We start from the raw sequence: 26041 nt of genomic DNA, 5'->3' as shown, positions 1-26041 counted from the left end.
GGGCCGCCCCCTCCTCCTCTGGCCCCGCCCCCCCTCTGCGGCTTCGCCCCTTCTGCGGCCCCCGCCCCCTCCCCTCCAGGCCTCTCCCCTCCTCCTCCCAGGGCCGCCCCATCCATCTCGGGCTCCACCTTTCTGATCCAGGCCCGCCCCATGCCCCCGAACCCCGCCCCCTCTCCTCCAGGCCCCGCCCCCGCTCCTCCCAGGGCCGCCCCATCCACCTCTGGCCCCGCCCCTCTCCAGGCCCCGTCCCAAGCCCCCGAACCCGCCCCTTCCCTCCAGGCCCCGCCCCTCCTCCTCCCAGGGCCGCCCCCTCCCTCCTCTGGCTCGGCTCCTTCCTCATCCCGGTGCCTCCCCTTCCTCCTCCTCGGCGTCGCCCCCCCTTCGGTTCTCGTGACTTTCCTTTCTGGGAACCTAGGGAAAAAGAAACTGAAACTGAACCCGAGGTGACAAGGTGACAGGGAAAGGAAATCAGGGAGGAGGTGCTGAGGGTAAAGGCCCCGGGGGTCGCCTGAGGAGCACAGCCAGTCCCCCCACTCCCCATTCAGGCGCTCATCCTAGAAACGTGTATTGAAATACTGTGCGCCCCGCGCTGTGCTAGACCCGAGTGCAGCAGCAGCTGCACCGGCCTGCTGCGGCCCTGGGGCAACCTGGGGGCTCGACGGGCCTTCACCGAGGTCGAGGCCGAGCGGTGAGGCCACGGACCGCGGGTGGGAATGGGAGGGAACCTGGGGCTCTCAGGAAGCGCCCCCTGGGTCTGGGAAAGGTGGCTGGAGGCTGTGAGCTGGGAAGGAGCCCAGCGTGCAGGTGGAGGAGGAGGAGCACCCCTGAGCTGGGGGAGTAGCTGGAGGAGTTGTGTGTAGTGAGCAACAAGCAGTGGGAGCAGGGCTGAGCCAGGGGAGGCTGGGCACGGGCACGGCTGGCGCGCCAAGCTAAGCAGTTGGGAACACCCCACACACTCCCACTCCCTACAGCATGTAAGCCGGGTGCTGTCCATTTCCACGGAGGGGGGTAGTGGGGAAAATCCACTGGCTTGGAGGAGGTAGGGAGCGGCCCCCGAAGCTTCCCAGGCATGGCTTTCCATCCATTAACACCAGCACAGCTGTCCGCAGCAGGTCAGGGCCAGGCCTGTCTGGTGGAGAGAGGGCTGGACAAGGACCAGAGACATCTGGGGTGTCCTGGGCACCTGGGTCCTGGCAGCAGGGTGATTGTTTGTCTACTAATGTGCTTCTCCGTGGGTTTTTGCCAGATGTCTTTTAATGCACACAGGAAACAACAGTAAGAGGGCAGTGCCCACTGGCCCTGTGGCCCAGGGGGAGGGGGCTGGGCACCTCAGTCCATTAAACTCAGCCCATGCTTACGGAGCACCTGCTGTTGGTAGGTGGTAGGCACTGGAGGGATGCAGGCTTGCCTTTGTGGGCGCGTCAGCCCCGTGGAGGTAGGTGATAACTGCGTCCCTCCCGCCCACCACCCAACAACATCCACCTGAGAGCAACAACATCTAAGACTGAGCTAAGATGGGCTGATGGGCTGGAAGAGGCATGACCCAGGCTTGGAAGGAGCTCCCAAGGGTGGCTGCATAGACAGGGAGCATCACAGTTGGGACTTGGCAGGGGAGGAGAGGGTGTCTCTGGGAGCCTGGGAGGAAGGACAGGCAACAGTACCGTGGGCTGCATTCAGGGATGTCTGAGTGGGGTGTGGAGCCGGAAAGACAGTTCTCAAAGGCTAAGAGTTTGACACTTACTTGAGAGAATACACAGTCATCAGTGAGGGTTTTTTTTTTTTTTTTTCCTAGAGAAGGAATCGTCAGTAATTCGGGTGGAAGACTATGAACCTGTGGAGGAGCAAAGGGAAGATGCTCCAGAGCTGAGGAATAAGCCTGGGGTGGCAGTCTGAGCTCTCCTGCATGCTGGCCCCTTCCTAGCCCTGGGACCCAGCAGGGACCTCATTCCTTGGTCTCCCCATCTCATGCGTAAACTGGGAGTGATAGCCTTCCTCGTGTCATAGGAGGGCCGTGCGGGTGACTTACTCTCTGGGGCTGGCGTGTGGCACTGCCTTACTCAGGACCTAGGACTTACTATTGTGTTATTTCTGAATTACACCCCCTCACAAGCCTCTGGGCCCTTCAGGGAACTTCCTATAATGAGCAGATTACAAACAGGGAAGTACTAAAATCTCACACCAGGAGTCCCTGGCATCAGGAGAGGGAGGTGCCAAATAGCCGGCGGTCGAGCAGTGCCTTTTAAATTTGGCACACCAGACCTATCAGCCACCTTCCCCTAGTCCTGGCTCGGGCATTGACTGGTTCCACCTGGCTGTCACTTTTGACCCAGAGCACTTTGTGATGTCATTCCTCAACCTGAGTGGTTGGGGAGAGCCTCCTGGGTTTGCAAAAGGACCATCATTCCTCGGAGTTCTGCGTCCTACCTCTGCACGCGCACCCACACTTTCCCGTGTACCCGTGGGCACCTTTCCTCCATCCTGCTCACAGCCCATCAGGAATTGGTGTCATTCTTCCTCCTGACCGGACAGTAACTGAGGCTCACAGGAGTGAGTGGCCAGACCAAAAGTCCTCCCTGATGATGGGGAGAGCCTGTGTCCCCCTTCTGCCCCCCTCCTGGCTGGGCTGCCCAGACCCCCGCAGTGGATCCTGCAAAGCAGAGTTCAACCAGAGAGTCGAACTGTGGGGCCTCCTCCCCTTCTCTGGGGTGGGCCATACTACCTTTGTTTCCATCTGGGCTTTCCCTGACCCTGGGGGGCTTGGAGCTGAGGTGGGTTCTGGGGTCTTCCAGCAGACTGGGGTGGCCCTTTCCCATCACAGCCTTCCGGGAGCCTCTTGTCTGGGACTCCAAGCCGAGCTAAGGAGAATGGAGAGGCCTTCCAAGAGGAAATGTGACTCCCCGCCCAGGGAGGGCCACTCTTGGGCCTGCTTGCTCTCTGCCTCCACCTCCCCCACCTCCATCTCCATCCTGGAGAAATCAGACGCGCCCAACTCCCCAGAGGACCTGGCGTGGACAAGGAGGCAGAGGATGAGGATCTGGTGAAAATTAATAAAGAGAAGCTCACTGGAGTGGAAGCGGGATGCTAAGTGGGGAGGGTGGCGCCACTGGGTGTCAGTGACAGGCCAGGCGCAGATCCAGCGCAGACTCACGACAGGGGAGAACCATCAGTTAGGGCCCAACAGGGAAGCGTGCGCGCCGCACCTGGGACCAGAAATCGGCCACCCGTGCATCTCAGCCAACGGGAAACTGCCGTCACCCCCATGCTCGCTTCTCTCCAATAGACTTTTGTTCAACATCCCCCCCCCCCATTTCCTCCATCTTCTCCATAAAATAACGTTCCTCCCTTCTGTGTGTTGGACTTGCCTGTGGCTTTGCCATAGCTTGCTAGTGATTGGCAATCCTGTGCTGTTCCCAGGGGCCTGCGCCCCACCCACCCCCCCGCGATGGGCTCCCCGGGGCGCAGCGGCAGAGGGGAGGCGGAGGGGGGCGGGGTGCCCGGTTTCGTATCTGCGCCGCCCGAGCCCCCTCCCTGGCGTCCAGCAGAGTTTCATTTCTCCGCCGCGGCGGCTGCGGGGGCGGGCGGACTGCGAGGGGCGGCGCCTGGCGCTGCATAAAAGCCGAGGGGCAGCCGGTGGCCCTCGCGGCTGCGCGGGGACAGGTGAGTGTCGCGCTCCTGGGTCCCAGCATCTTCCATCGGGCTGGTGAGGGGGGAGGGTGCTGGGTGCAGAGACCAGCTCTCCGGGGCGGCGGGCGCGGGGGGGTGGGGGAGAGATGCGGGATGGGAGATTGTAGCGGCTGGCCCTGGTGATGATGGGGATGGGGATGGGGATGGGGATGCTGCGCTCTGGCGCGCCTGGTTCTCTTCGGGCCAACAGGCTGCCGAGGCTCTGATGACTCATCAGGAACAGCGCCCCCCTCAACCCTGCGGGCTCCTCTGCTGGGGAAGGTGGGCAGGCGGAGGGGGTGGCGGCCAGGTGGGGGGGGGTCTCTCAGGGGATGCGCACTGAGAAAGTTTCACATCCATCGCGGCGGGGCCTCCACGGCCACCTCCAGGGTGGACCACCCCTCGGGCCCTTTTTTATTTCCTGCTGTTGACCCGAAAAATAAAGCAGTGAGTTCTTTCGCCCGCCGAAGTGGGTTTGTTCGGGAATAGCCGAGATGCGCAATCCGGGACACGCAAGGTCTTGGCAAAAGCGTAAGAGCAGTCCGCCCAACCAAGGGCAGGAATGATTCCTGGGAGCGGGTGGGGAGGGGCTGTTTTGACCATTAGTCCCCCCGAGAGCAATGCTAGGGTTCGGGGTGATGGCGGCTTCTCGTGGGCCGGGGTGCAGGAGTGGCGGATGTCGGTGGGAGACGTACTATTGCCTCTTTCTCCGCGGAGGCCCGCCGCGGAGGGTCCTCGGTGGGATTGAGGAGGAATGGTACAGACCCCTTCCGGCCTCCGCATTGCTCCGGGGACGTTTTGGCTTTGTCACTTTTCCCACTGTCGGGGAGCGCAAGCCCGGCGAGCGCACGGTTGGGACTGCGTAGACGCGGGGTCCGCGGGAGCCGCTGCGGACGCGGAGGGTGGAGCGGAGGGTCCCCGCTAGGGGGCGCGCCGAGTCCCGAGCCGCGCAGCTGGAAGGAGCAGCAGGTGCCAGGCCCGCCCCCCCCGCCCCCTGGGGGGGGGGGCCCAGGCGTCTGGGGAGGGACCCCTGCCCAGGAATGGGCCGCGAACACGCTAGTCCCCAGGGATGGAGGGAGGTGAGACAGTCCTGGGGGCTGACCTAGGGAACCAGGCTCTGACACCTGCGCTCTGTCCACCCCGGGGGACCGCTGAGCTGTGCCCGTGGGATTCTAGGAATTTGGTTAAATTTTAAATCGGGTTTTGTCAAGTGATTCTGACCCGCAGCTGTCAGTCCCAGGCGGCTCCTGAAATGTCTAGCTGTGTCATTTTTTGAGAGAGGCAGAGACACAGGCAGAGGGAGAAGCAGGCTCCATGCAAGGAGCCCCACGCAGGACTCGATCCTGGGACTCCAGGATCATGCTCTGGGCCAAAGGCAGGTGCTAAACCGCCGAGCCACTCAGGAGCCCTGTGTCATTTTTAATTAAAAAAAAAATTTTTTTTAAGATTTATTTATTTATTTACTTATTTATCTATTTATTTATTCATGAAAGACACACAGAGAGAGGCAGAGACAGGCAGAGGGAGAAGCAGGCTCCATGCAGGGAGCCCGATGTGGGACTCGATCCCAGGTCTCCAGGATCACGCTCTGGGCTGAAGGCAGACGCTCAACCGCTGAGCCACCCGGGCATCCCTCATTTTCTTTTTTTCCACTTTGGATCCAAGCTGCTGGCCGGGATGGCCAGGAGCCCCTGTCATGCGGGCGTCCCTTCCCCCTATTTTCATCCTGGCTTCCCTCCCATTCTAACACCCCCTCCCTTCAGCTCCCAGCACTGAGCTTTAAGTGGAGAGCATTAGGTCTATAGTACACTATAAAAAATTTAAATGTCAGGGGGTTTCAAGAGAAATAGGTAAATTTAAGTTCTGTGAGGATTATTTTTAAAACTGGACTTAATTTTTGTTGGGCACATTGTGGACTTTGAATTGGTCATTTAGCAGGATGCGCACTGGTTGGTGGTGCTTATGAGGGGTCGGGAGATCTCTATGGGATCTGGGTTGAGGAGGCTTTCCCACAAGGGTGGCAACCCACTTGGTACTCGTTGAATGCCACCTCCACCCCCCAGTGTGAAGACTGCCCAGTGACCCTGCTGCTGGATGGTGTCTGGGTCTGGAAGCCACTGGCAAACTTCTGCCCTATGAAATCAAACATTCAAGGGGCAGCTGGACAGCTCTGCCTCGGCGGATAGCAGGGCCCCTGAGTATTCACAGACCTGCCCTGGGTAGTCTCCCCAACCCCTGCCCCAAACTTTGGCAGTGAGAGAAGAGGCCGTCCGTCCTGGCTGCTGGGGTTGAGCAAGATGGGTGAGGATGGAGGCTTGGGGGTGGTGTGCACCTACCTCAGTACTCCTCGCAGTCTTGTCTATAAACATGCGATAGGGATTAGACATTTTATTTTTTATTTTTATTTTGTTAAGATTTTATTTATTTATTCATGAGGGACACAGAGAGAAAGAGAGAGGGGGGAGAGGGACAGAGACACAGGCAGAGGGAGAAGCAGGCTCCAGGCAGGGAGCCCGATGTGCGACTCGATCCCGGGACTCCAGGATCACGCCCTGGGCCGAAGGCAGCACTAAACCGCTGAGCCACCCGGGCTACCCTGGGTTAGACATTTTATAAGCGGTTTGGGGCTGGGAGTTTGACTCCACCAAGGCTGGAACTAGTGAATGCATTCAGTTGAGTTTGACAGCTGCCGTGGGGTGCTGAGTGTAATGGATGAGTAAGAAATGAGCTTTAATTGGGGCACCTGGGTGGCTCAGGGGATCCCAAGGTCCTGGGATCGAGTCCCACATCAGGTTCCCTGAGGGGAGCCTGCTTCTCCCTCTGCCTGTGTCTCTGCCTTTCTCTCTCTGTCTCTCATGAATAAATGGATAAAATCTTAAAAAAAAAAAAAAAAAAAAAAAAGAAAAAGAAATGGGCTTTAATGACGGAGATCACCTTGCTCCTGAAATTTTCACAAAATCCTGTGTTGACCGAATCTGAACCTGTGGTCACGGAGGTACAAGCCTGGGGACCACCGATGTCCTGACTGGATGCGTTAAGGCCAACTGAGGCAGCTGCGGTCTTCAACCTGGAGCTCCAGTCTGGGACCCCTTGAGCACAGAGCAATTCCAAAAGCATAGAGGGGAAGGAAGGGGAGCTAAGGAAGTAAATTTCCAAATTTCCATATTCTGTAAGTAGTCGTTACAATCGATTGCCTTTCAGAAAATCTTTCTCCCACTTGCGTTAAAGGGAATACATCCAAAAAAAAAAAAAAAAAAAGGAATACATCCCTCTCTGCCCTCACCCTTTTTTTTAACCTGGCTCTTTCAACTGCCCCAATATTTGTTTGTTTGTTTGTTTGTTTATAAAGATTTATTTATTTATTTATTTATTTATTTATTTATTTATGTATTTATTTGAGAGAGAGCATGAGCAGGAGGGACAGAGGGAAGAGCAGACCCCACACACTGAGCATGGAGCCCGACTCAGGGCTCAATCCCACAATCTTGAGATCACAACTCAAGCGGAAGCTAGGGGTTGGTTTCCCAACTGACTGCACCATCCAGGCACCCCTCAACTGCCCTGATATAGCATATGCCCATAGCATAGCTCTTGGGGGAGGGTCTTGTGAAAAGAAGCATAGAGAGCATCAAAAAAAAAAAAAAATCGTGGAGTCAGGCAGTAAATTTATAGCAAGGCTCTGTGCTTTGTCCATCTATCTTAGAACTAAGATATTTAAGATTTACCAAAAGGATTCTGAGAAGCCATGACCTCGCTTCAACGCACATCCCCTGCACACCGTTCTCAGCAGTGGGACTTTCCATTGATGTGCGCTCACATTTATTCACCCAGGTTGTGGTCACCGGGCGTGAGAGAACAGCTCTGCGATTCGGTCCAGCTAGTCAGCGCTACGTCGTCAAGATAAAAGGAAGTTGTGTTGGAGGTAAGTACGTGTTTTATAATTTTCATAACATTTATTTCAAGTTACAGAAAAATTCTCACGTACTTTTACCCGAAATTTTTAGATGTGTAAAATTTAATATTTAGAGACTTGTGGTCCCCAAAATTATGAAAAATGAATTTCAAATATGTATGTATATGTTTTTTGGATACAGATGAGTATGCTAAAGTGGTTGATTAACTTCTTTCAAAAGAAAATGATACTGTATCTATATTGTATCTATAGGAGAAGGTGGGTGTTAGTGGAACCTATGGTGGTAATCAAAATAGGTTCAAAATACACAAAATGTATAAATCAGACCATCGTGCTGTACACCTCACACTTATGCAGTGATGGATGTCAGTTATGCCTCAATGAAACTGGGAAAAATAAAGTAAAAGGCAGTAAGATACACTTGTATGGGGGAAATGGCATAAAAATATGAAGTCTGGAGCAAGAGGAACAAAGTAAAAGAACCTAAAGGTCAGGTATTTTTTTCAACCATAATTTTGGGTATCAAATTCCCATAATATTCAGATTCCTACAGCTACATTGGAAGTGGTTCTGTAATAATTTTACTTTTACACCTGAATTTCAAAAGCGCATCAGTAATTGTATTCTTTGCCACAATTTAAATTTATGGCAAAAAGATTTTTGATGTTCGACCTCAAATTGTAACAGGAAGTATGTAGTTGGAAGGACTCTTTTGGGCTCTGGAGCACATTCCTGAAGAGCGCTGGGCTGGGAGGCAGGTCTGTCTCCATTCATCATTCGGCTCCTTGTTGTCATTTCTTTTCCTTAACTCTTTTCCTAAAGAGTTAAGGAGCCCAGGGTGGGTCCCCGCTGTGTCTTGCAGTAGGCGTATTTCTGTGACTGACGGTGGCTCAGCTTCTGAACTGTCTTACTTCTGATGTGCTTTGGTTTTAGGCTGCATTGATAAAGGAAGAAGATGGTTAATTCTCAAGGAAAAATCACTGACTCGAATCCTGTACCCAATCATGTGTTACTAAACGGACTTACTGAGAAGGCAGAGAAAAATCAGGGAATAGTAAGTTGCTCTCTGAAAACGTCTATCTGTGTGGACATGAGCTGTGCTGTGTGAGGACTGTCCATGTACACCGTGCTTCCTCCCTGCTGCCCCCACCCCATGTCAGATGCTGCTTCCTTATCCCTCCTGCCCTGCTTGCCTGTGTGATCCCTCCCTTGTTCAGCTGGGGCCCGTCTTGGCTGATGCTGGTTGATGGGGTGCAGTTTCAGCCTGGGAAGCCACGGGAGACACTGACGGGCTCCTGGTTCGAGGACCACTGTGCTGTCCCGTGCCCACTACATGGCTCCACCTCCAGCTGCAACCCTGAGGTGTCATTGTGACGCTCCCTCACATGGAAGCCGTGTGGTGCCCTTTTTCCCAGAATCAAGGGGGGATTTTTGCAGGGGTGGGGGGAGCCAAACTTGGCCTGTGGAATTGATCTGACCTGAGTTTTATCCCAATGCGGACACTTCCAGCTGTAGGATCTTGTTTATAACATGGCTCTTCCTCCCTGGTTTGAAAGCCTGGTTTTCCATCTCCCAAGTGGGAATGATAATAGTATTTACTTCATGTGACTATGAGAGAGAGAGAGAGCTCTCTTTAGTGCTGTCAGGCATCTGAAAGTCACATGGGTCGTCAACCTCTTTCAAATTGACTCCATCTTTGTAATTGATGCTTGATAGTATTTTAAACAATATTAAAAGCCACACTGAAGGGCATAGAAAGATAAGAGGGCTCCTAATATAACTGGGTCTCTTGCCTGACTCTAACCAGCAGCATATGGGGCGGTAAGAGCTCATGCTACTCGTAGGCACTTACTTGGCCATAGCTTGGCCTTTTCCAGGCACATTGAGTGGGTGTATTTTATAATTCAGCAATTCTATTTCCACATGTAGACCTTGTAGACCTTGGTTCTCCAAGTGTGGAGACCAGCATACTCAATAAGGCTTGGAAAGCTTGAAATGCAAATGTGTCTGAAATGCAAATATCATCCCCACACAGCCACCTCCCCCAGACCTAAAGCACTAGGAACTCCAGGGGTGGCGCCTACCATCTGTGTTTTCATGGGCCCTCCTGGGTGATCCTGTTGGTGCTCAGGTTCGAGAACCACTATGCGAATTCTTGCAGGTGTACTTGCTGAGAGCCATGTTCATAATGGTGTTGTTTTATGATAGCAAAACCCAGAATCAGCACAAGCACCCGTGAATGGTGGACAAATATGTAGATAGCAGTACGCTCATGCAGTAGAATTCTTATATAGGAGTCAGAATCAAGGCATGAGGTCTGAAAAACCTCATGGTGAAACAGAGTCAAGTCATTGAAAAAATGTATGGTGTGGTCCCATTTATATAAAGTTCCAAGTCAGGCAGCGGGAAGCAGTGTATTGATTCAAGATGGGTAGGTGAGAGAGCCATACAGAAGAACAAGGTTCTTATGAGCTCAGGATGGAGGGACCCTGGGTGGGGGGAGGGGTGACAGCAGGAAGGTGATGGGGGAGCATACTGGAATTTTGGTGTTTTCTTTTTTTTCTTTTTAGATTGTGTGTTTTCTTAATTCAGGTAATTGGCTCATGCACAAGTACTGCTATTCATGTTTTATAAACTCTTGTGAATGGGTGATATAAAGAAATGAAAACCTAAAAGAACCCATGAGGAAGGCTAAGATGGTGTCTGGTGGGTACAAAGGTGTAGGCAGGCTTCCAGCATGACCACCACAGGGCTTTTCCTGTGGAGGTGTTCTCCAGACCTTTCTGAAGTTTGTTATAGAGAAAAATCACAGCAGGCGCTTGTTAAAAACACGACCAGGAGGATTTTATTGGAGGCTATGGCTATAAGGGAGAGAGATCGAAGTCAGGGTTGCAAGGGACGATGGGGATATATAGACAACCAGAAGGGTGAGAGAGAGGAGCAAGAGTTACTAAGATCAGGCTAGCAACAAGGGGCCAGGGGAGGGAACTTGATTGACTCTAAACGGTGAGTGGATTCTGGATGAACTGCCTTAGCGGATTCTTTGCTAAGTCTGGACTCAGCACCCCAAGAGAGGTAAAGCAGAGAAGAGGGCTCAAAGGGGCCCCACTAACATTGGGTCAAGGGGGTCTTTGTCTGTATAGACCCCCTTCTCTGCAGAAATCTGTCAGCATTGTCTGTGTATCAACTTTTGTACTCACGAACTTTGTAAGGTAGTGGTTCTCAACCAGAGCTGCTTTATCCCCTTGGAACACATGGCAATGTCTGAAATTATTTTGGGGTCTCCAAACACCACTTTGGTGGTATTCACCTCGGGGTGAATGACGAGCCAGGCATTCTGCTAAACCTCCTGCAATGCACAGGATGGTGCCCGACAATGAAAGCTGATCTGGCACAAACTATAGATAGCTTCTCACCATGATATAAAGGAACTATATATATATATATTACAAAGCCCATTCTCGTATTTTCTTCTTAATCAGGTAGGTTGTTCTCTTGTTGAGTTTTGAGAGTCCTTTATATATTCTGGGCATAAGTCCTTTATCAGATATATGTTTTGCAAATATTTTCTCCCAGATTATGGCTTGCTTTTATTCTCCTAAAAGTCTTTTTTAAAGACTGGGTCTTTTCAATTTTGATGAAGTCCAATTTATCAATGGTTCTTTTAGGAATTGTACTTTGGGGGCCACATCTAAGAAAACATTGCCTAATCCCCAGCCACAAAGATTATTCACCTGTTTTCTTCTAGAAGTTCTGTAGTTTTGGGTTTTGCATTTAGGTCTATGATCCATTGTGAGTTAATTTTTTTTATATGATGTGGAATATAGACACAAAATTCTTTTGTGCATGTATATATACGCCCAGTTCTCCCAGCACCCTTTGTTGAAAAACTTATCCTTCTACTACATTGCCTTTGCACTTTTGTCAAAAATCAGGTGGCCATACATAATGTCAGTTTATTTCTGGAATACATATTCTGTTCTATTATCTCTTTCTTTATGTTTGCACCAGTATCACATTGTTTTGGTTACTGAAGCTTTTTAAGTAAATATTGAAATCAGATAATGTTAGTGCTCCAACTTTGTTTTTCTTTTTCAAAATCACTTTGACTATTCTAGGCATATTTAGACCATTTATATTTATTGTGCATGTTAATGTAACTAAGTTTGAGGTCATTTTACTATTTGCTTTCCGTTTGACCTATCTGTCCTTTATTTCTCTTTTTCTCTGTACCTACCTTCTTTGAAGTAATCAAATTATTTTTTATGATTCTAAAGAAGGACTCTTTAATATTCCCTATAGTGCTGAACTGCTGGTGATGAATTCATTTACTTTTTTATGTCTGAAAAAGTCTTTGCCTTCATTTGCTAAAAAGATTTTTTGGCTGGGTATAGAATTCTAGGTTGATGGATTTTTTCTCCCCAATCCCCCAGTATTTAAAAAAGGCTATTCAACTCTCTTCTTATTTGTATTGTTTCTGATGAGAAATCTACTGTAAATTTCATCTTTGCTCCTTAATGTGTAACATAGTCCCTGGCTGCTTGAACTTTCTCTCCATCACCAGTTTTGAGCAATTTGTTTAAAATGGGCCTTGATGTAGTTTATGTTTCTTACATTTGGGATTCATGGTGCTTCTTGGGTCTTTGGGTTCATCATTCAACAAGTTTGGGAAATTTTTATCTATTATTTCTTTACATATTTCTTTCTGTTCCTTTCCCATTCTCTTTTGTGAGCTCCATGAACCTATGGTATTAGGATGATTGAAGTTGTTCATCTTTGATGGAACATGTCCTCCAGGCCAGGACAGAATTCTTTGATTCTGCTTTCTTTAGGGGAACAGCCTGTGTAGCCAATATGAGGAGAAGGTACGCCCATGCATTGACCTCATCGACTCCCTGCGGGCGCTGGGTGTGGAGCAGGACCTGGCCCTGCCGGCCATTGCTGTCATTGGGGACCAGAGCTCGGGCAAGAGCTCTGTGCTGGAGGCTCTGTCAGGAGTTGCCCTTCCAAGAGGCAGTGGTAAGAACTTGCCCTCTGTATTAGTCAGCTCAGGAAGCCATAACAAAATGCCACAGACTACAAGGCTAAAACAACAAAAATTTATTTCTCATAGTTTTGAAGGCTGGAAGTCCAAGACCAAGGTGTTAGCAGGGTTGGCTTCTCCCAAGACCTTTCTCTTCATGCAGTTGATCATCCTCTCATTGTGTCCTCATGTGGCCCTTTCTCTGTGCATGCAGATGTCTGATGACTTTCTTTTTTTTTGTATGGATGCCATCATATTTGTTAGGGCCCCATTCTTATGAGCTCATTTAACTTTAATTACCCTTTTTTTTTTTAAAAAAAAGATTTTATTTATTTATTCATGAGAGACACAGAGGCAGAGACATAGGCAGAGGGAGAAGCAGGCTCCCTGTGGGGAGCCCTATGTGGGACTCAATCCTAGGACCCTGGGATCATTCCCTAAGCTGAAGGTAGGTGCTCAACCACTGAGCCACCCAGGTGCCCCTTAATTACCCTTTTGAAGAAAGGCCCCATCTCCAAATACAGTCACATTGAAGGTTAGGGCTTCAACATATGAATTGCGGGGGTGGGGGGCATGATTCAGTCCATAGCACCCTTGTGTTGCATATTTTTGTATGGATTGTATGTAACCTGCACTTTGTAGAAGGTCTAAGTAAATGTAGTTGGATCCCTAGAACCATGTGCATGTGGGTGTCTTTCCTGAGCCCCTTCTCATGAAGTGACCTTCTGAATGGGAGGTCAAGATTGGTGCTCTGGTTAGTGGTGCTGTTTGAGTGCCAAGGCCAAGGGATCAGTGAGGGCTGAAGGGAAGGAGGTAGACCTGAGATGGACCTTGAAGTACAGGTCAGATGTAGAGGGTGGGATCTGGAAGTTTGGAGCAAAGGGATTATGGTAGGATGGCCTGGTGACAGCAGTACGAGGTAGACCTGAGATGGACCTTGAAGTACAGGTCAGATGTAGAGGGTGGGATCTGGAAGTTTGGAGCAAAGGGATTATGGTAGGATGGCCTGGTGACAGCAGTACACGTCCCTGATGGTAGTAGATCCTGTGTCCTGGGGAATAATGGAGGATATTTGCCTGAGTTTGGGGGTTTCCCACTGCAGTGTGCCACCTGAGCTGATGGCAAAACACTGAGATGAAGTGAGAAACCTAAAGTGATGGCTTTCAAGCATTCGTGAGCAAAAAATTACCTGGGATGCATACTCTAGATGCATATTTCTAAGGCCACCCCAGACATGTTTCTGAATGTGACAGAATAAGATCAGAAAGCTTTAGCAGTCTGCCCAGATGATCATGGAAAAGTTTGCACACCACTGGTCTGAGGCCACCCTCTGTGACGGCTAAGAGCAGAGTTTATAGGACTGATGTGCATGTGGCCTCCAGGTATTGTTACAAGATGTCCTCTGGTGCTGAAGCTGAAGAAGCTCATAAATGAGGATGAGTGGAGAGGCAAAGTCAGTTACCAGGATACTGAGATGGAGATTTCAGACCCTTCAGAGGTGGAAGTGGAAATCAATAAAGGTGAGTGCCCCATATTTGTTTGTCATCATCTGCTTGGATGTCTGGTCACCAGTGTGAACTGGGAGGAGGTCCATCTGTCATTGTTCCTACCTTCCCTTTCTGGGCTTGTCCTCCTCTCACCCTGTGTGCATCAGGCCCTGGCTCCCTCATAGCTTCTCTTCTTTGACCCTCATTATGACCAGCACCTTGGACAGGATCTGATCTCAGCAATTTATTGCTTAGTTTGTAAGTAAGTATCTGGAGGTAATGTGAATTTTAAAATTTAAACAAGGAGGAGCTGTCCTTTATTCAAGGGCTTTCCCCCTCCACAGATCTGATGGAGGAAGAATCGGGTTGTGGGGCTGGGAAACCTCTTTCCCATTCACGTGGGAATTCACCTGGTTGAAAGGCATTCTGGAACACTCCTGAACCCTCTTTAGAAGCTTTCCTGGAGCCCTTTCCGCCAAGAGTGAAATGCATGTGTGTGCATAATCCTAGCTTGGGCTGACTTACTATAGGTCTCAGTGAATGCAAGCCACGCAGGTCACGCTGCCAACTTGAAGCATCTGAAAGGAGAAATAGCACTTGAAGTAGGGAAGGACCAGTAGTGACCCCATTGGCTGCTGCTGAGACTGTGGAGAATAAATAAGCTTTTCAATCATTTGAGGAGGGTTCAAAAGTAGCATAACATTGAGCAGCAGAAAAGGAGTTTGACTTTTATGAAGTAGAAGCCCTAAGTCGTATTTACAGACTGTTTTTACAAAAGTTAAGGGATGTTTTATAGTCAAAACGCTATTGTGTGATTGTTGGGGTCAGGTTGGCTCCTGGGGCAGAAAATTCAAAACCACTGTGTATACTTAATTGGCCCTTTCTGTGTAACAAACTGATCTCAAAACCCAATGGCTTGGAACTGTTCATTACTCGTGATTCGGAGGATCAGCTGGCTTGGCTGGGGCCAGCAGTCCAAGATGGCTTTGGTCACATACCCAAGCCCAGGAGAGAACTCCATGTGGTGGCCATCCTCTTCCAGGAGGCCAAGTTGGGCTCTTTAGATGGTGGTAGAGGGGTTCCCAGCAGCAAGGGAGGAGGAGCCCCATGCACAAGTTCTCAATCTCTATTGCAATCCATTCTGTGATGTCCTGTCAGCCAAAGGGGATCACATGGGCAAGCCCAATGTCAAGAGACAGACTGTCTGAATGGGAGAAGGTCACCCTGTAGAGGAGCATGCAGACAGCGATGGAAGGAACTGTTGAGGCCATTTGTGCAAGTGGGCTGCTAACACGGTGGTTTAAACAATGTGCCCATTTTATTTCTCTCTCACATAGATGTCTGGAGGTGGGCAGACCAGAGCTGGTTTGAGGGTTCCAGCGTCAGGAACCAGCCTCCCATGTTGTTTCTCATTGTGTGTGGCTGTCACTCCCAAAGCCACATGATTAATCAGAATTCCCTTGTCCCAGCCAGCTGGACACCAGCACAGGGCTTTTCCTGCCTGTTCAGGAGAGTTTCTGGAGGTTGCCTGTGCCTTTGTCACATTTACCTCATGGGCCAGACTTAATCTCACAACCACATGTCTGGTAAATGGAAATTGGAGGCACAGTTATCAGATGATGACACACACGCTATTGCTGTCACTCTCATCCCAAGTTCCTGACTGTATAAAACAAGCCAAAAAGGCATTCTGGGTGTAGAAAGAAGTCAAATGGTAGCAGCTAATAATTTGACAAAATCCATTTATATCTTGAAATTTTCATCATTAAGGAGGAAGAAGTAAAATGAAATCCCATAATGGAATACCAGTGCTCATCTTGCTTGAAACAAGCACGTTCCCCTCCATACCTTCCCAGATCATGTTTCAAGAGTCCCTGTGTGTTTTTATTTGCTTTCATTTTACCTTGTTGGTAATTTCCTAATGACATCAATGGGGAGATTTAGGTGTGACAGCAGGAAGAACTCAGGTCTGCCTAGCTCTGAACTGATACAGGTGGGGGTGATCTTGAGGGATGTTTTCACTAGGTCTCTCTGCATATGGTTCTGCCCATTGGCAAAGAAAATACTGAGTTATCCTTTGAGGTTTGAGGTTCCTTTTAGCTCCAGAAAAGTACATATGTTCCAGATATGCCTTGTCCAGGACTCATGGCAGGGAAGTTTTGCTGTAGGGCTGTAGGGAGATGCTTCCACTATAAGCTCTGTTGAGTTTCTCTCATTTCCCCCTTCCCTAGCCCAGGATGCCATTGCCGGGGAAGGACAGGGGATCAGTCATGAGCTAATCAGCCTGGAGGTCAGCTCTCCTCATGTCCCGGATCTGACCCTGATAGACCTCCCTGGCATCACCAGGGTGGCTGTGGGCAATCAGCCAGCTGACATCGGACGCCAGGTAAAACCTTGGTCTGGGAGGGGTGCAGAGTGGTGCCCCAGACAGCAGTGGGTTCAGGGCTGAGCCGGGATAGTGAATCTCAGGAGGTGTGAAGGGGATGGGGAGAGCGTGGTGGTCTCTGTGGCCTCTACCAAGTCAGATGGAGGCACTCTGGGGAGTGTGAGACCAACAGGCAAGACTGAAAATTCATTTTACACACGTTTGGGTTTTACCCCATGACTCGTTTTTGGTTATAGTTACATTTTGTTGCGTATCTAGACCAATGTGTATTAGGAAGGGGTTTTATGTGGGGAGAGAAAGCATTAGAAACAAGTATAATGATATTTTCGTATTGGCGAAAGTCACCCAATAGATGAACTAAAGATTTAGGGCACAACTGAGCGCTTTTTTGAGTTTTATTTTTCCCTGTGGTTATCAGCTGTGGAGTCTTAGAAGGCAGTTACTGGGCTAAGATCTGGTGGTTTCCCAGAGCTCTGGACTCCAGAGCTGTTTCTGCCACGGGGAAACTTGATTCTTGTAACCCAGGCATGAGTTTTAAGTGCCACCAGGATTTGCCTTGGGCTCATTTCTTTTGGGGAGATACTCCTGGGACTCTGAGGTCCCAAAGCAAGTGCAAGGTCAGGCCCTGTCCCTGCTCTCATATGCTCTTATTTTTCCGCAGACCAAGCAACTCATTAGGAAATACATCCTTAAGCAGGAGACGATCAACTTGGTGGTGGTCCCCTGCAACGTGGACATTGCCACCACGGAGGCACTGAGCATGGCTCAGGAGGTGGACCCTGATGGAGACAGGACCATAGGTAAGAAGAAGGAAGAACCTAGACACCATAGGTGGTCTTCACTTTGCAGCAGCCTCAGCCAATGATGCCGCTGGTCCTGGCTGGACTTGTGCTTCTCCGAGGGTGGGCCACGCGCCACCTGCTGCAGGAATAAATGCAGAATGTTTAGAAATTCAAGTGCCTCGACCCCGCCAACCCTTCTGTGTCAGACTCTACGGGGCAGGGCCCTGCATCCTAAGACTTGCCTCGGGAAGGGGGTTCTGCTGCACAGGGATATTTGAAAACCACTGCAGTAATACTAGATTGAACTTTGCCACTGGGCAGAAAGAAAATTAAAAGGCCATCATATGCTGCTGTCTCTCTGGCAAGGGCCAAGAGCTGGGGGAGGTAGGCCCCCCACCGCCACTCACGAGGGCAAGTTGTCTTTGTGCAGCCTGAGCTGTGGTTCTGTCGCAGGCGAGGGCGGGGGGGGGGGGGGGGGGGGGGGGGCTCTGCGTCACACTGGGCTGTGGTCTGCCCTCAGGCTAGGCTGTGAGTGTTCTCTAATCAAAAGGCCCCGGCTTGCAGGAATCTTGACAAAACCTGACCTGGTGGACAGAGGGACTGAAGGCAAGGTGGTGGACGTGGCACAAAACCTTGTCTGTCACCTGAAGAAGGGTTACATGATCGTCAAGTGCCGGGGCCAGCAGGACATCCAGGACCAAGTGAGCCTGGCCGAGGCTCTGCAGAAGGAGAAAGACTTCTTTGAGGACCACCCACATTTCAGGTACCCTGGCTGCGTTTTCTTATGGGTGAACCCAAACCTAGGACCTCTGTTTTGCCTGGGGACAAAGGAGATATTCGGAGTGTATGTGTGAACGGGCTTGTATAATGACCCTGGGAATCGTCTGGAAGAATAAGAGAGGAATTGACATGGGGGCGCCTGGGGGGCTCAGTCGGTTAAGCATCTGCCTTTGGCTCAGGTCATGACCCCAGAGTCCTGGGACCCAGCCATGCATAGGGCTCTGTGCTCAGTGGGGAGTCTGCTTCTCCCTCTCTTGCTCCCCCTTCTTGTGCTCTCTCGATCTCTCTGTGTCAAATAAATAGTCTTTTTTTTTTAAAGAGGAATTGTCAAAGTATAGCAGAAAATAAATTTTAAAAATCAGATAAGGAGGGAATTTGCTATAGTCATTTATATATGGTGTTTGAACCAGAATGAAGACGTAAATGACTCAGAATAGAAAAAAATTTAGAAAGCCCGGAAATTGACCCAGATACATATATTTGATGTATGATAAACATGGCCTTTCAAATCACTGGCCACATGAGTTTGATTATCAATCAATGGACTGGAGGAAATTATAAACTTTATGTTATGTACATTTTATTACAATTTAAAAAGTTGACAGTTGTAGAGACCAACACTTAGCCATGCGTGTACTTTCACAAATAGACATGTAAACTCATGGTTCCCTGCTGCCCTTTAGCCTAAAAAATCCTTTAAAATATAAAGAATCCGGGATCCCTGGGTGGCTGAGCGGTTTAGTGCCTGCCTTCGGCCTAGGGTGTGATCCTGGAGTCCTGGGATCGAGTCCCGCATCGGGCTCCCTCCATGGAGCCTGCTTCTCCCTCTGCCTGTGTCTCTGCCTCTCTTTCTCTGTGTCTCTTATGAATAAATAAAATCTTTAAAAATAAATAAATAAAATAAAACATAAAGAATCCTGTAAAATACAAAAATTAAAAATAAATAAAAAAGGAATGAGCACCATGGCCAAAGAGGATTTAGCTTTATTTTTTTTTAAATAAAAAATGTTCATTCAAAAAAATGAAAAACAAAAAATCCTGTAATAACTCAGGGAACATAGATTTGGGTGGAGTAAGAATAAGGCTTCCTTCCTCCAAGCAGCTCATGGTTTAAGATCTCATCTTGAGGAAGGGCCGTGTCCCGCAAACCCGTATCTTGCACACTCCTACGTAGGTATGCGTCAGTGTATTTTTGTGAAGCCCTATACTGACATGCATTGTGTAGACTGGCATGTGCATCACACACAGAAGGATGTGAGTGTTATGAAAATACATTTGTAAGTGATCACGTGTGTTTTTATAGACTGGTTTTATAGTCACATGTCATGAGACATATTTAATGTATCAGCTGGAAGGAATCACTCAATACTATTTTTTTAAACATTTTTTTTCATTTTTTAAAAAGATTTTATTCATGAGAGACACAGAGCGAGAGGCAGAGACACAGGCAGATGGAGAAGCAGACTCCCTACAGGGAGCCTGATGCGGGATTCGATCCCAGGACCCTGGGATCACGCCCTGAGCCCAAGGCAGACGCTCAACCACTGAGCCACCCAGGCTTCCCTTTTATTTTTTTAAATAGGCTCCATGCCCATGTAGAGCCTAATGCAGGGCTTGAACTCATGACCCTGAGATCAAGAGTTGGATGCTCCACCGACTGAGCCACCTAGGGTCCCCTGTGCCATTTTTTAAGTTACGCTTTTTATTTTAATTCCAGTTGTTAACATACAGTGTTATATTAGTCTGAGGTGTATAATTGATTCAACAATTATAAAGTGATTCAACCATTCGGTACAACTCTATGCTGCTGTTGAAGTATCCAAAATAACTACAATTCGGTCACCAGTCCGTGGAAGCCAGTTCTGACCCTCCATTGGGTGCCACTTGCAGGACATCCCTTCCAGGTGGAAGGAACTTGACTGTCCCTGCAGCGGAGAGCCGACTTGCGTTTCTTGGCCACACCATGGTGGATGTGTGCATGTCTTCTCTTCTCTGTCTGCAGGGTTCTCCTGGAGGAAGGAAGGGCCACAGTCCCCAACCTGGCGGAGAAACTGACCTCTGAGCTCATCACGCACATCTGTGTAAGCACATGCGGAGCCGTCCGTTTTCTGACTAGAATCCCACAGGCCCCAAGCTCCACCACGGGGGCCTGACTAACCCACTAACGGATCTCCCCGGTGATCTCTCCAGGGTGCAGGCTCAGGTTCAGTGGGTCTGGAGTGCAGCTTGGGATTCTCCATTTCTAGCAAGCTCCCAGATGGTGTGGACGCAACACGTCAGGACCACAGGTTGGGTGGGATCTGATAGACTATATCCACGTGGCCTAATTAAAAATTAAAACCTTAAGGGCACTGCACCAACTTTGCCTTTCTCCTAGCCAGCCACTGTCCATAATGTCCCGGTAATTGTGATGTGCATATATTTCATATTTTAAATCTCTCTGTGGGTTCTTTTTCAAATTTGTCTGGCCAGAACTCTCCTGCACTTTCACATTTGCCGTCCCTCAGAAAGAGTTGTCACTTGTGTTTTGCGCTCGATAACTCCAATGTCAGGAGCCTTGGTTCTGCGGGCCAGCCCCTACGAGGACCTGGGTCAGGGTTTTGACTTTGGGCCTGTTTTGGAACATGATCTGCAGCTGTTCGTGGAAGCCCGGGTTCAGAATGGCTTTGTGCAGGGAGAGAGGCAGCATTTGCTTCAGCCAATCCCCAAGGAGGGCCTCCCGGTGGAACCGCTTTACAAATTCTCAGCGTGAGGTTTTGGGGGAACCCCTCGGGGAGTGGGAATTTGGGCAGCAACCCCGTTTGAGGGCTGGCTTGTAGTTACAGATGTTCAATAGAGATTTTATGTTGTCCCACTCAGCGTGGAGTTCAGGCATCCCGTACAGTCCCCAGGAATGGGGATGGAGGGTGGGGTGGTGCTCAGCATCCCAACATCGTGACAGCCTGGCTCCTTGAGGGCCCGGCTTTACTTAGAAAGAAGATGCTGGCTCACTGGATTCCCCGCCTTGAGCAAGCTTACCTGGATTTATTCTTTGCCCCAACCAAGGGAGGCTCTGAAACGTAAGCTCAACTCTTCTCTCCTACAAATGCCCCGTGAGGCTCTACTCCTCCCTCCTTGTCCATCCCTGGGTGCTCATGTCACCTGGCTGTGCCTCTGGGTGTCTGTTCTGTGCCTGCCCGCTCACAGAGGCATTTCCAGGGATGCTTTGATGTGTCAGCCCACAGTTCTCAATGACTGCAGTAGAAGAGGGAGCTCATGCATGCCATCAACCACGTTATCAGAGACAGAAGTCCCTGATACAGTTAGTTTGTGAACAGCGTAAAAGTTGGTTGGATCTAAAAAAAAAAAAAAAAAAAAAAGTTGGTTGGATCTCAGATTGTTCTAACTGCTGCTAAGTGGCTCTTTCTCATCTCCCTGCAGAGTGTATGTAACGTGGCCACAGAAGGAATCCTTCCTGGCCTCACGTGGGGTGGTCGCTTCAGTACATCCCGAAGGCTGTCCTTTGGGGAGCAGGGGCATGAGGAGGCCTCGGTGACGTTGGCACCTGCGGACACCCCCCCCATCTTCTCCCTAGAGGAAGCCAGGCAGTCAGGCACACTTTGCAGGAGGAGGCCTGGGAGCTCCTGCTCCTTCCTTGTCCATATTCATGTCTTTGCATTATTTTCTGTTTTCCTCAGAAAACCCTGCCCCTGTTAGAAAATCAGATAAAGGAGAATCATGAGAAAATAACAGAGGAGTTACAAAAGTACGGCTCAGATGTGCCCGAAGACGAGCACGAGAAAATGTTTTTCCTGATAGATGTGAGTATTGCCATTGCCTCAAGTCGAGGAATCGCACCTCGTTGTCCAGAAAGGGATCCTGTGCCGCACGCACTCTCATCCTGCTCCCCGAAAGCCGACTCGGGCTCAGTCTGCCCACTCAGCACCAAAGAGGGCCCGGGGCGCTGAGCGACAGTGAGCGGGGAGTGACAGGTGTCTAGCATGCTCCCCCAGACCCCGAGGCGGTCAGGGCAGGGTGCGGGGATCCGTCACCCCGGCAAGGTGGCGAGGAGTCACGCGCCCTCCAGGCCCCCCTCACTTGTGTTCGGAACGTCTCCACTTATACTCCCATTCTTCTTGATAGAAACTGAATGCCTTTAACCAAGACATCAACTCCTTAATCCAAGGGGAGGAGTCCGTGGGGGAGGACGAGAGCCGGCTGTTCACCAAAATCCGAAATGAGTTCCACAAATGGAGCGCTGTGATTGAAAAGAAGTTCCAAAGAGGTGAGTGGAAGCCGCGTGCGCCCCGGCCCACATCCCTGAGCTCAGGCCAGCAGGTGTCTGCTGCAGATTTCAGAGGACACCGGGCCAGAACACGCAGGGGCATCGGCCCAGGTCAGCCCAGGCTTCCACGAGGACCAGCCCTCCCTCGACAGCGGTGGGTCAACACGGCACCTGCCACACACACCCGGGGGCCCCAGTGCTGCTGGCCCCAGAACAACGGCGCCTTGGGCTCGGTCTGCTGGCCATGGCCTTGAAGGCCGGGCGTATCTCAGTGCATTTCATAGTTGCGGCGGTGGCGGCAGCGACACAGAGGACGCAAAACACACCTGAGGCATCGCCTTGCAGCACCAAATCCTCAAGAGTCCGAAAAAGGTGGAAGTGTGACCTGAAGTTTATGTTTCCATATTTTTTTAAATTTTTATTTATTTATGATAGTCACACAGTGTGAGAGAGAGAGGGACAGAGACACAGGCAGAGGGAGAAGCAGGCTCCATGCACCGGGAGCCCGACGTGGGATTTGATCCCGGGTCTCCAGGATCGCGCACTGGGCCAAAGGCAGGCGCCAAACCGCTGCGTCACCCAGGGATCCCTGTTTCCATATTTCAAGAAGCTCAAAGTTAATCGTATACAGACCAGTGATGAAGCTGCAGCCGCTGAGGGAATTTTAAGGAAACTTGCTTTCATTCAGGCAGCTTGGTGGGTTCCGTGACTTATTCCAGCTGACCCGAGGCTCGGTTTGACCGCTGTCCTTGGCTTTGGGTAATGAACGTGGGAAGATAGATCGTGCCATTTTTTGCACAATTCAAAAGCCACACCTCTCGGTCCTGTCTGCTCCTTGGCAGAGGGCATGGAAGGTGGGACGAGATAAATAACTGTTTCTTGGTGGAAAAAAAACTAAGGAGGTGGCCACTCGCCACGTGTGCACAGCTCCCATACTGCTTACTGATCCGCGGCGCAGAGGGTCGAACCCCTGCCGTGCGGTGTGTTCTTACATCAGGGAGGGACCACTGTCCCCCCCTTTTTTTTTCCACTGTCCCTTTCAAGGAAGACAAGGGTCCTGACCTCCAGCAACCCCCTCATGCATTGCTCAATAAGCTGGCGACGGCACACAGCCCGTGAGCTAATGTAGCTCATTTTTTTTTTTAAGGGGCTAAGTTCCTCCCAACGAATGATCAGTTGCAGATCGCTGGGCCCCCACCTGCAAGAAGAAGAATTTAGACTCCTAACTCGCCCCTCATTCAGAGATAAACTCAAAATGGATAAGAAACCAAAATATGAGCCCTAGAACTCTAAAACTCTTCGGACAAAAATGTAGATTTGAATCTTCGTGACTGGATTAGGTGGCGGTTTTTAGATACAGCACTTACGGGATGGGCGACTACGGAATACTAGACGAAGTGGACTTCATCAAGATTAAAAACGTGTGTTTTTAATCCTCGTGTGTGTGTGTGTGAGAGAGAGAGAGAGAGAGAGAGAGAAAAGGCATAGAACAGGAAACCACACATCTGATAAGGGTCCAGAATCCAGACTATACAACGAACTCATAGGATTCAACAACAAGAAGACAAATAATCCAAATTAAAGATGGACAAAGGATTAAAGGAGATATTTCTCTAAATGAAGACATACAAGGGGCTCATGGATGCTCGGCGTCATTAGCCATCGGAGGAATGCAAACCAAAGCCACGGGGAGACGCCGTCTCACTCGCAGGTTAGGATGGCTAGCGCGTGTTCATGTCCCCATTACTGGTCTCCTGGGACTTTCATCACAAAGACCGGGGGTCTGAACAAACCGATCTTCTTATAATCTTGGAGGCTGAAAGTTTAAGATCAAGGAACCAGCACGTTCAGATTCTCCAGACGCCTCTCTCCACGGCCTGTAGACGCCACCTCCTCCCTGTATCTTCATGTGGACTTTCCTGTGTGGGTCTGTGCCCTGCTTTCGTCTTCCTATAGGGACACCAGTCAGATTGGATTTGATCGCCTCTTTAAAGGTCCTGTTTCCAAACACAGTCACATTTCTGAGGTGCAAGGGGTTAGGACATACCAATTTCGGGGAGATACAATTCAGCCTTTAGCCCCAGACAGCGGAATCTTTATTCAGCCACAGAAGGGCATCAAACATTCAACATGTTCCCACGTGGATGAATCTTGATAACATCTTGCTAAGTGAAGGAAGTGAGACACACAAAAATACACTTTTAAAAAAAATTCCGTTGATATGGAATGCCCAGAGCAGGCAAATCCATAGAAATAGGAAGCAGGCGAGTGGTTTCCAGGTGCTGTAGGGGCAAGGAATGGGGGGGCACATGCCGATGGGCACAGGTTCCTGGGGGTGACAGAGGTGTGTGAGGATTAGCTAGTGGGGATGGCTGCACAATTCTGTTAATGTTCTAAAAATCACTGACCTGTACACTTTATAGGGTGGATTTTGTAGCATCTGAATTATGTCTCCGTGTAAAACAAAACCAAAAACAAAGATCCTATGAGAAAATGTCTCCCGACCAAAAGAGGATGATACCCAGACCTTGATTCCTGGTTGGTTCTTCGAAAAGAGGCACCAGAGCCCTCCTGAACTTCTACCAGCGGAGGTAGCCTCCGCGGTCCAGTTTGTTGAGAATAAAAGAATTCCAAAAGTATAAAGGAAAAGTGTCATATGGCAGACAGTGACCTTATGTGCCTGGTGACTCTGCTATATTTATATTTGATTTATAAACACGCTCCACTCACACTATTGCACGTGACTTCGTTCATGATATGTCACTGATTCTGGGTGGTGTTCATGGCCGTTTTTATTTTTCCTGTGATACAATTTCTTTGGTAAACATTACAGGATTTCCTCCTGGGAAAGTTCCTCTTCCTTGCTCCTGGGTTGTGCATTCACTGCCCTCTGGTGTCACACCCCAGCTCCTATACTTGCCGTCTGGAGATGACTAAGGAAAATGGTCTTGAGATATGGCTTTTTATTGCAAACCCCGAATTTTTTTCAGTTTTGCAAATCAGATTTGAAAAAAAAAAATTTTTTTTTTTTTTGCCCCTTACCTCTCTGTGTTTGCAGAAAGTCTCAAATGGTAGTGTGTTAAAAAAAAAAAAAAAAAAAAAGAACCACAAGGTTATTTCTGTAAAATAATTCAGAACCATTGTCTTCCAGGTTACAAAGCTATATATAAACAAATGGAGAAATTTGAAAATCGGTATCGTGGCAGAGAGCTGCCAGGATTTGTAAATTACAAGACATTCGAAATTATTATAAAACAACAAATCAAAGAACTGGAAGAGCCAGCTGTTGATATGCTGCACACGATAACTGGTGAGTTCTTGATTTTGCTTTTACGCATTTTATGTCTAGGGCAGGGAAAGGCTTGAACCCAAACCAGTGCTGAACTCCAGAGTCCTCTGCCTGGGGGTGTTTTCCAGCATCCGAGAACTGAACTAATTCTCTGGTCCTCTGGACACCAACTGGGTGTTCAACATCTCGGTTCAGTTCTGATGCTGAGTTAGCACTGATCTTACAGCATAAAGGCTCAGGCCCACAGGAGGGTCCCCACTTTAGGCTGGGCTTCCTTTTTTAAAAAAAAAATTTTTTTTTCATGAAAGACACACACAGAGAGAGGCAGAGACACAGGCAGAGGGAGAAGCAAGGTCCCTGCGGGGAGCCTGATGTGGAACTTGATCCCGGGACCCCAGGATCACGCCCTGGGCCAAAGGCAGATGCCACCCAGGCATCTCTAGGCTGAACTTCC

The 26041-nt window shown here is 49.6% G+C and overlaps 1 protein-coding gene across 2 annotated transcripts in view; it reads left to right on the top strand.

Annotated features, from left to right (window-relative positions):
- Window positions 1-473: 473 nt before the first annotated feature.
- The window catches only part of MX1 (MX dynamin like GTPase 1), a 32558-nt gene continuing 6990 nt past the window's right edge, over window positions 474-26041 (top strand). Inside the window, exons 1-12 of one of the 2 annotated variants that reach the window (XM_041735242.1) lie at window positions 474-688; window positions 7495-7585; window positions 8510-8630; window positions 12409-12595; window positions 13982-14119; window positions 16318-16472; window positions 17134-17272; window positions 17819-18017; window positions 20037-20115; window positions 21712-21834; window positions 22157-22298; window positions 25450-25608. In XM_041735242.1, the coding sequence (XP_041591176.1) occupies window positions 8532-8630; window positions 12409-12595; window positions 13982-14119; window positions 16318-16472; window positions 17134-17272; window positions 17819-18017; window positions 20037-20115; window positions 21712-21834; window positions 22157-22298; window positions 25450-25608 (1420 nt within the window). In that variant the 5' untranslated portion in view covers window positions 474-688; window positions 7495-7585; window positions 8510-8531. Of the gene's footprint in view, window positions 689-3523; window positions 3658-7494; window positions 7586-8509; window positions 8631-12408; window positions 12596-13981; window positions 14120-16317; window positions 16473-17133; window positions 17273-17818; window positions 18018-20036; window positions 20116-21711; window positions 21835-22156; window positions 22299-25449; window positions 25609-26041 lie in introns of those variants that run through there. The other variant, XM_041735241.1, reaches the window with a different exon arrangement.

Source organism: Vulpes lagopus, chromosome 20 (genome assembly GCF_018345385.1).
Source record: "Vulpes lagopus strain Blue_001 chromosome 20, ASM1834538v1, whole genome shotgun sequence".
Classification (NCBI taxonomy): Eukaryota; Metazoa; Chordata; class Mammalia; order Carnivora; family Canidae; genus Vulpes; species Vulpes lagopus.
Note: the sequence above shows the minus strand (reverse complement) of the source record. Positions and strands in the feature narration are given on the sequence as shown.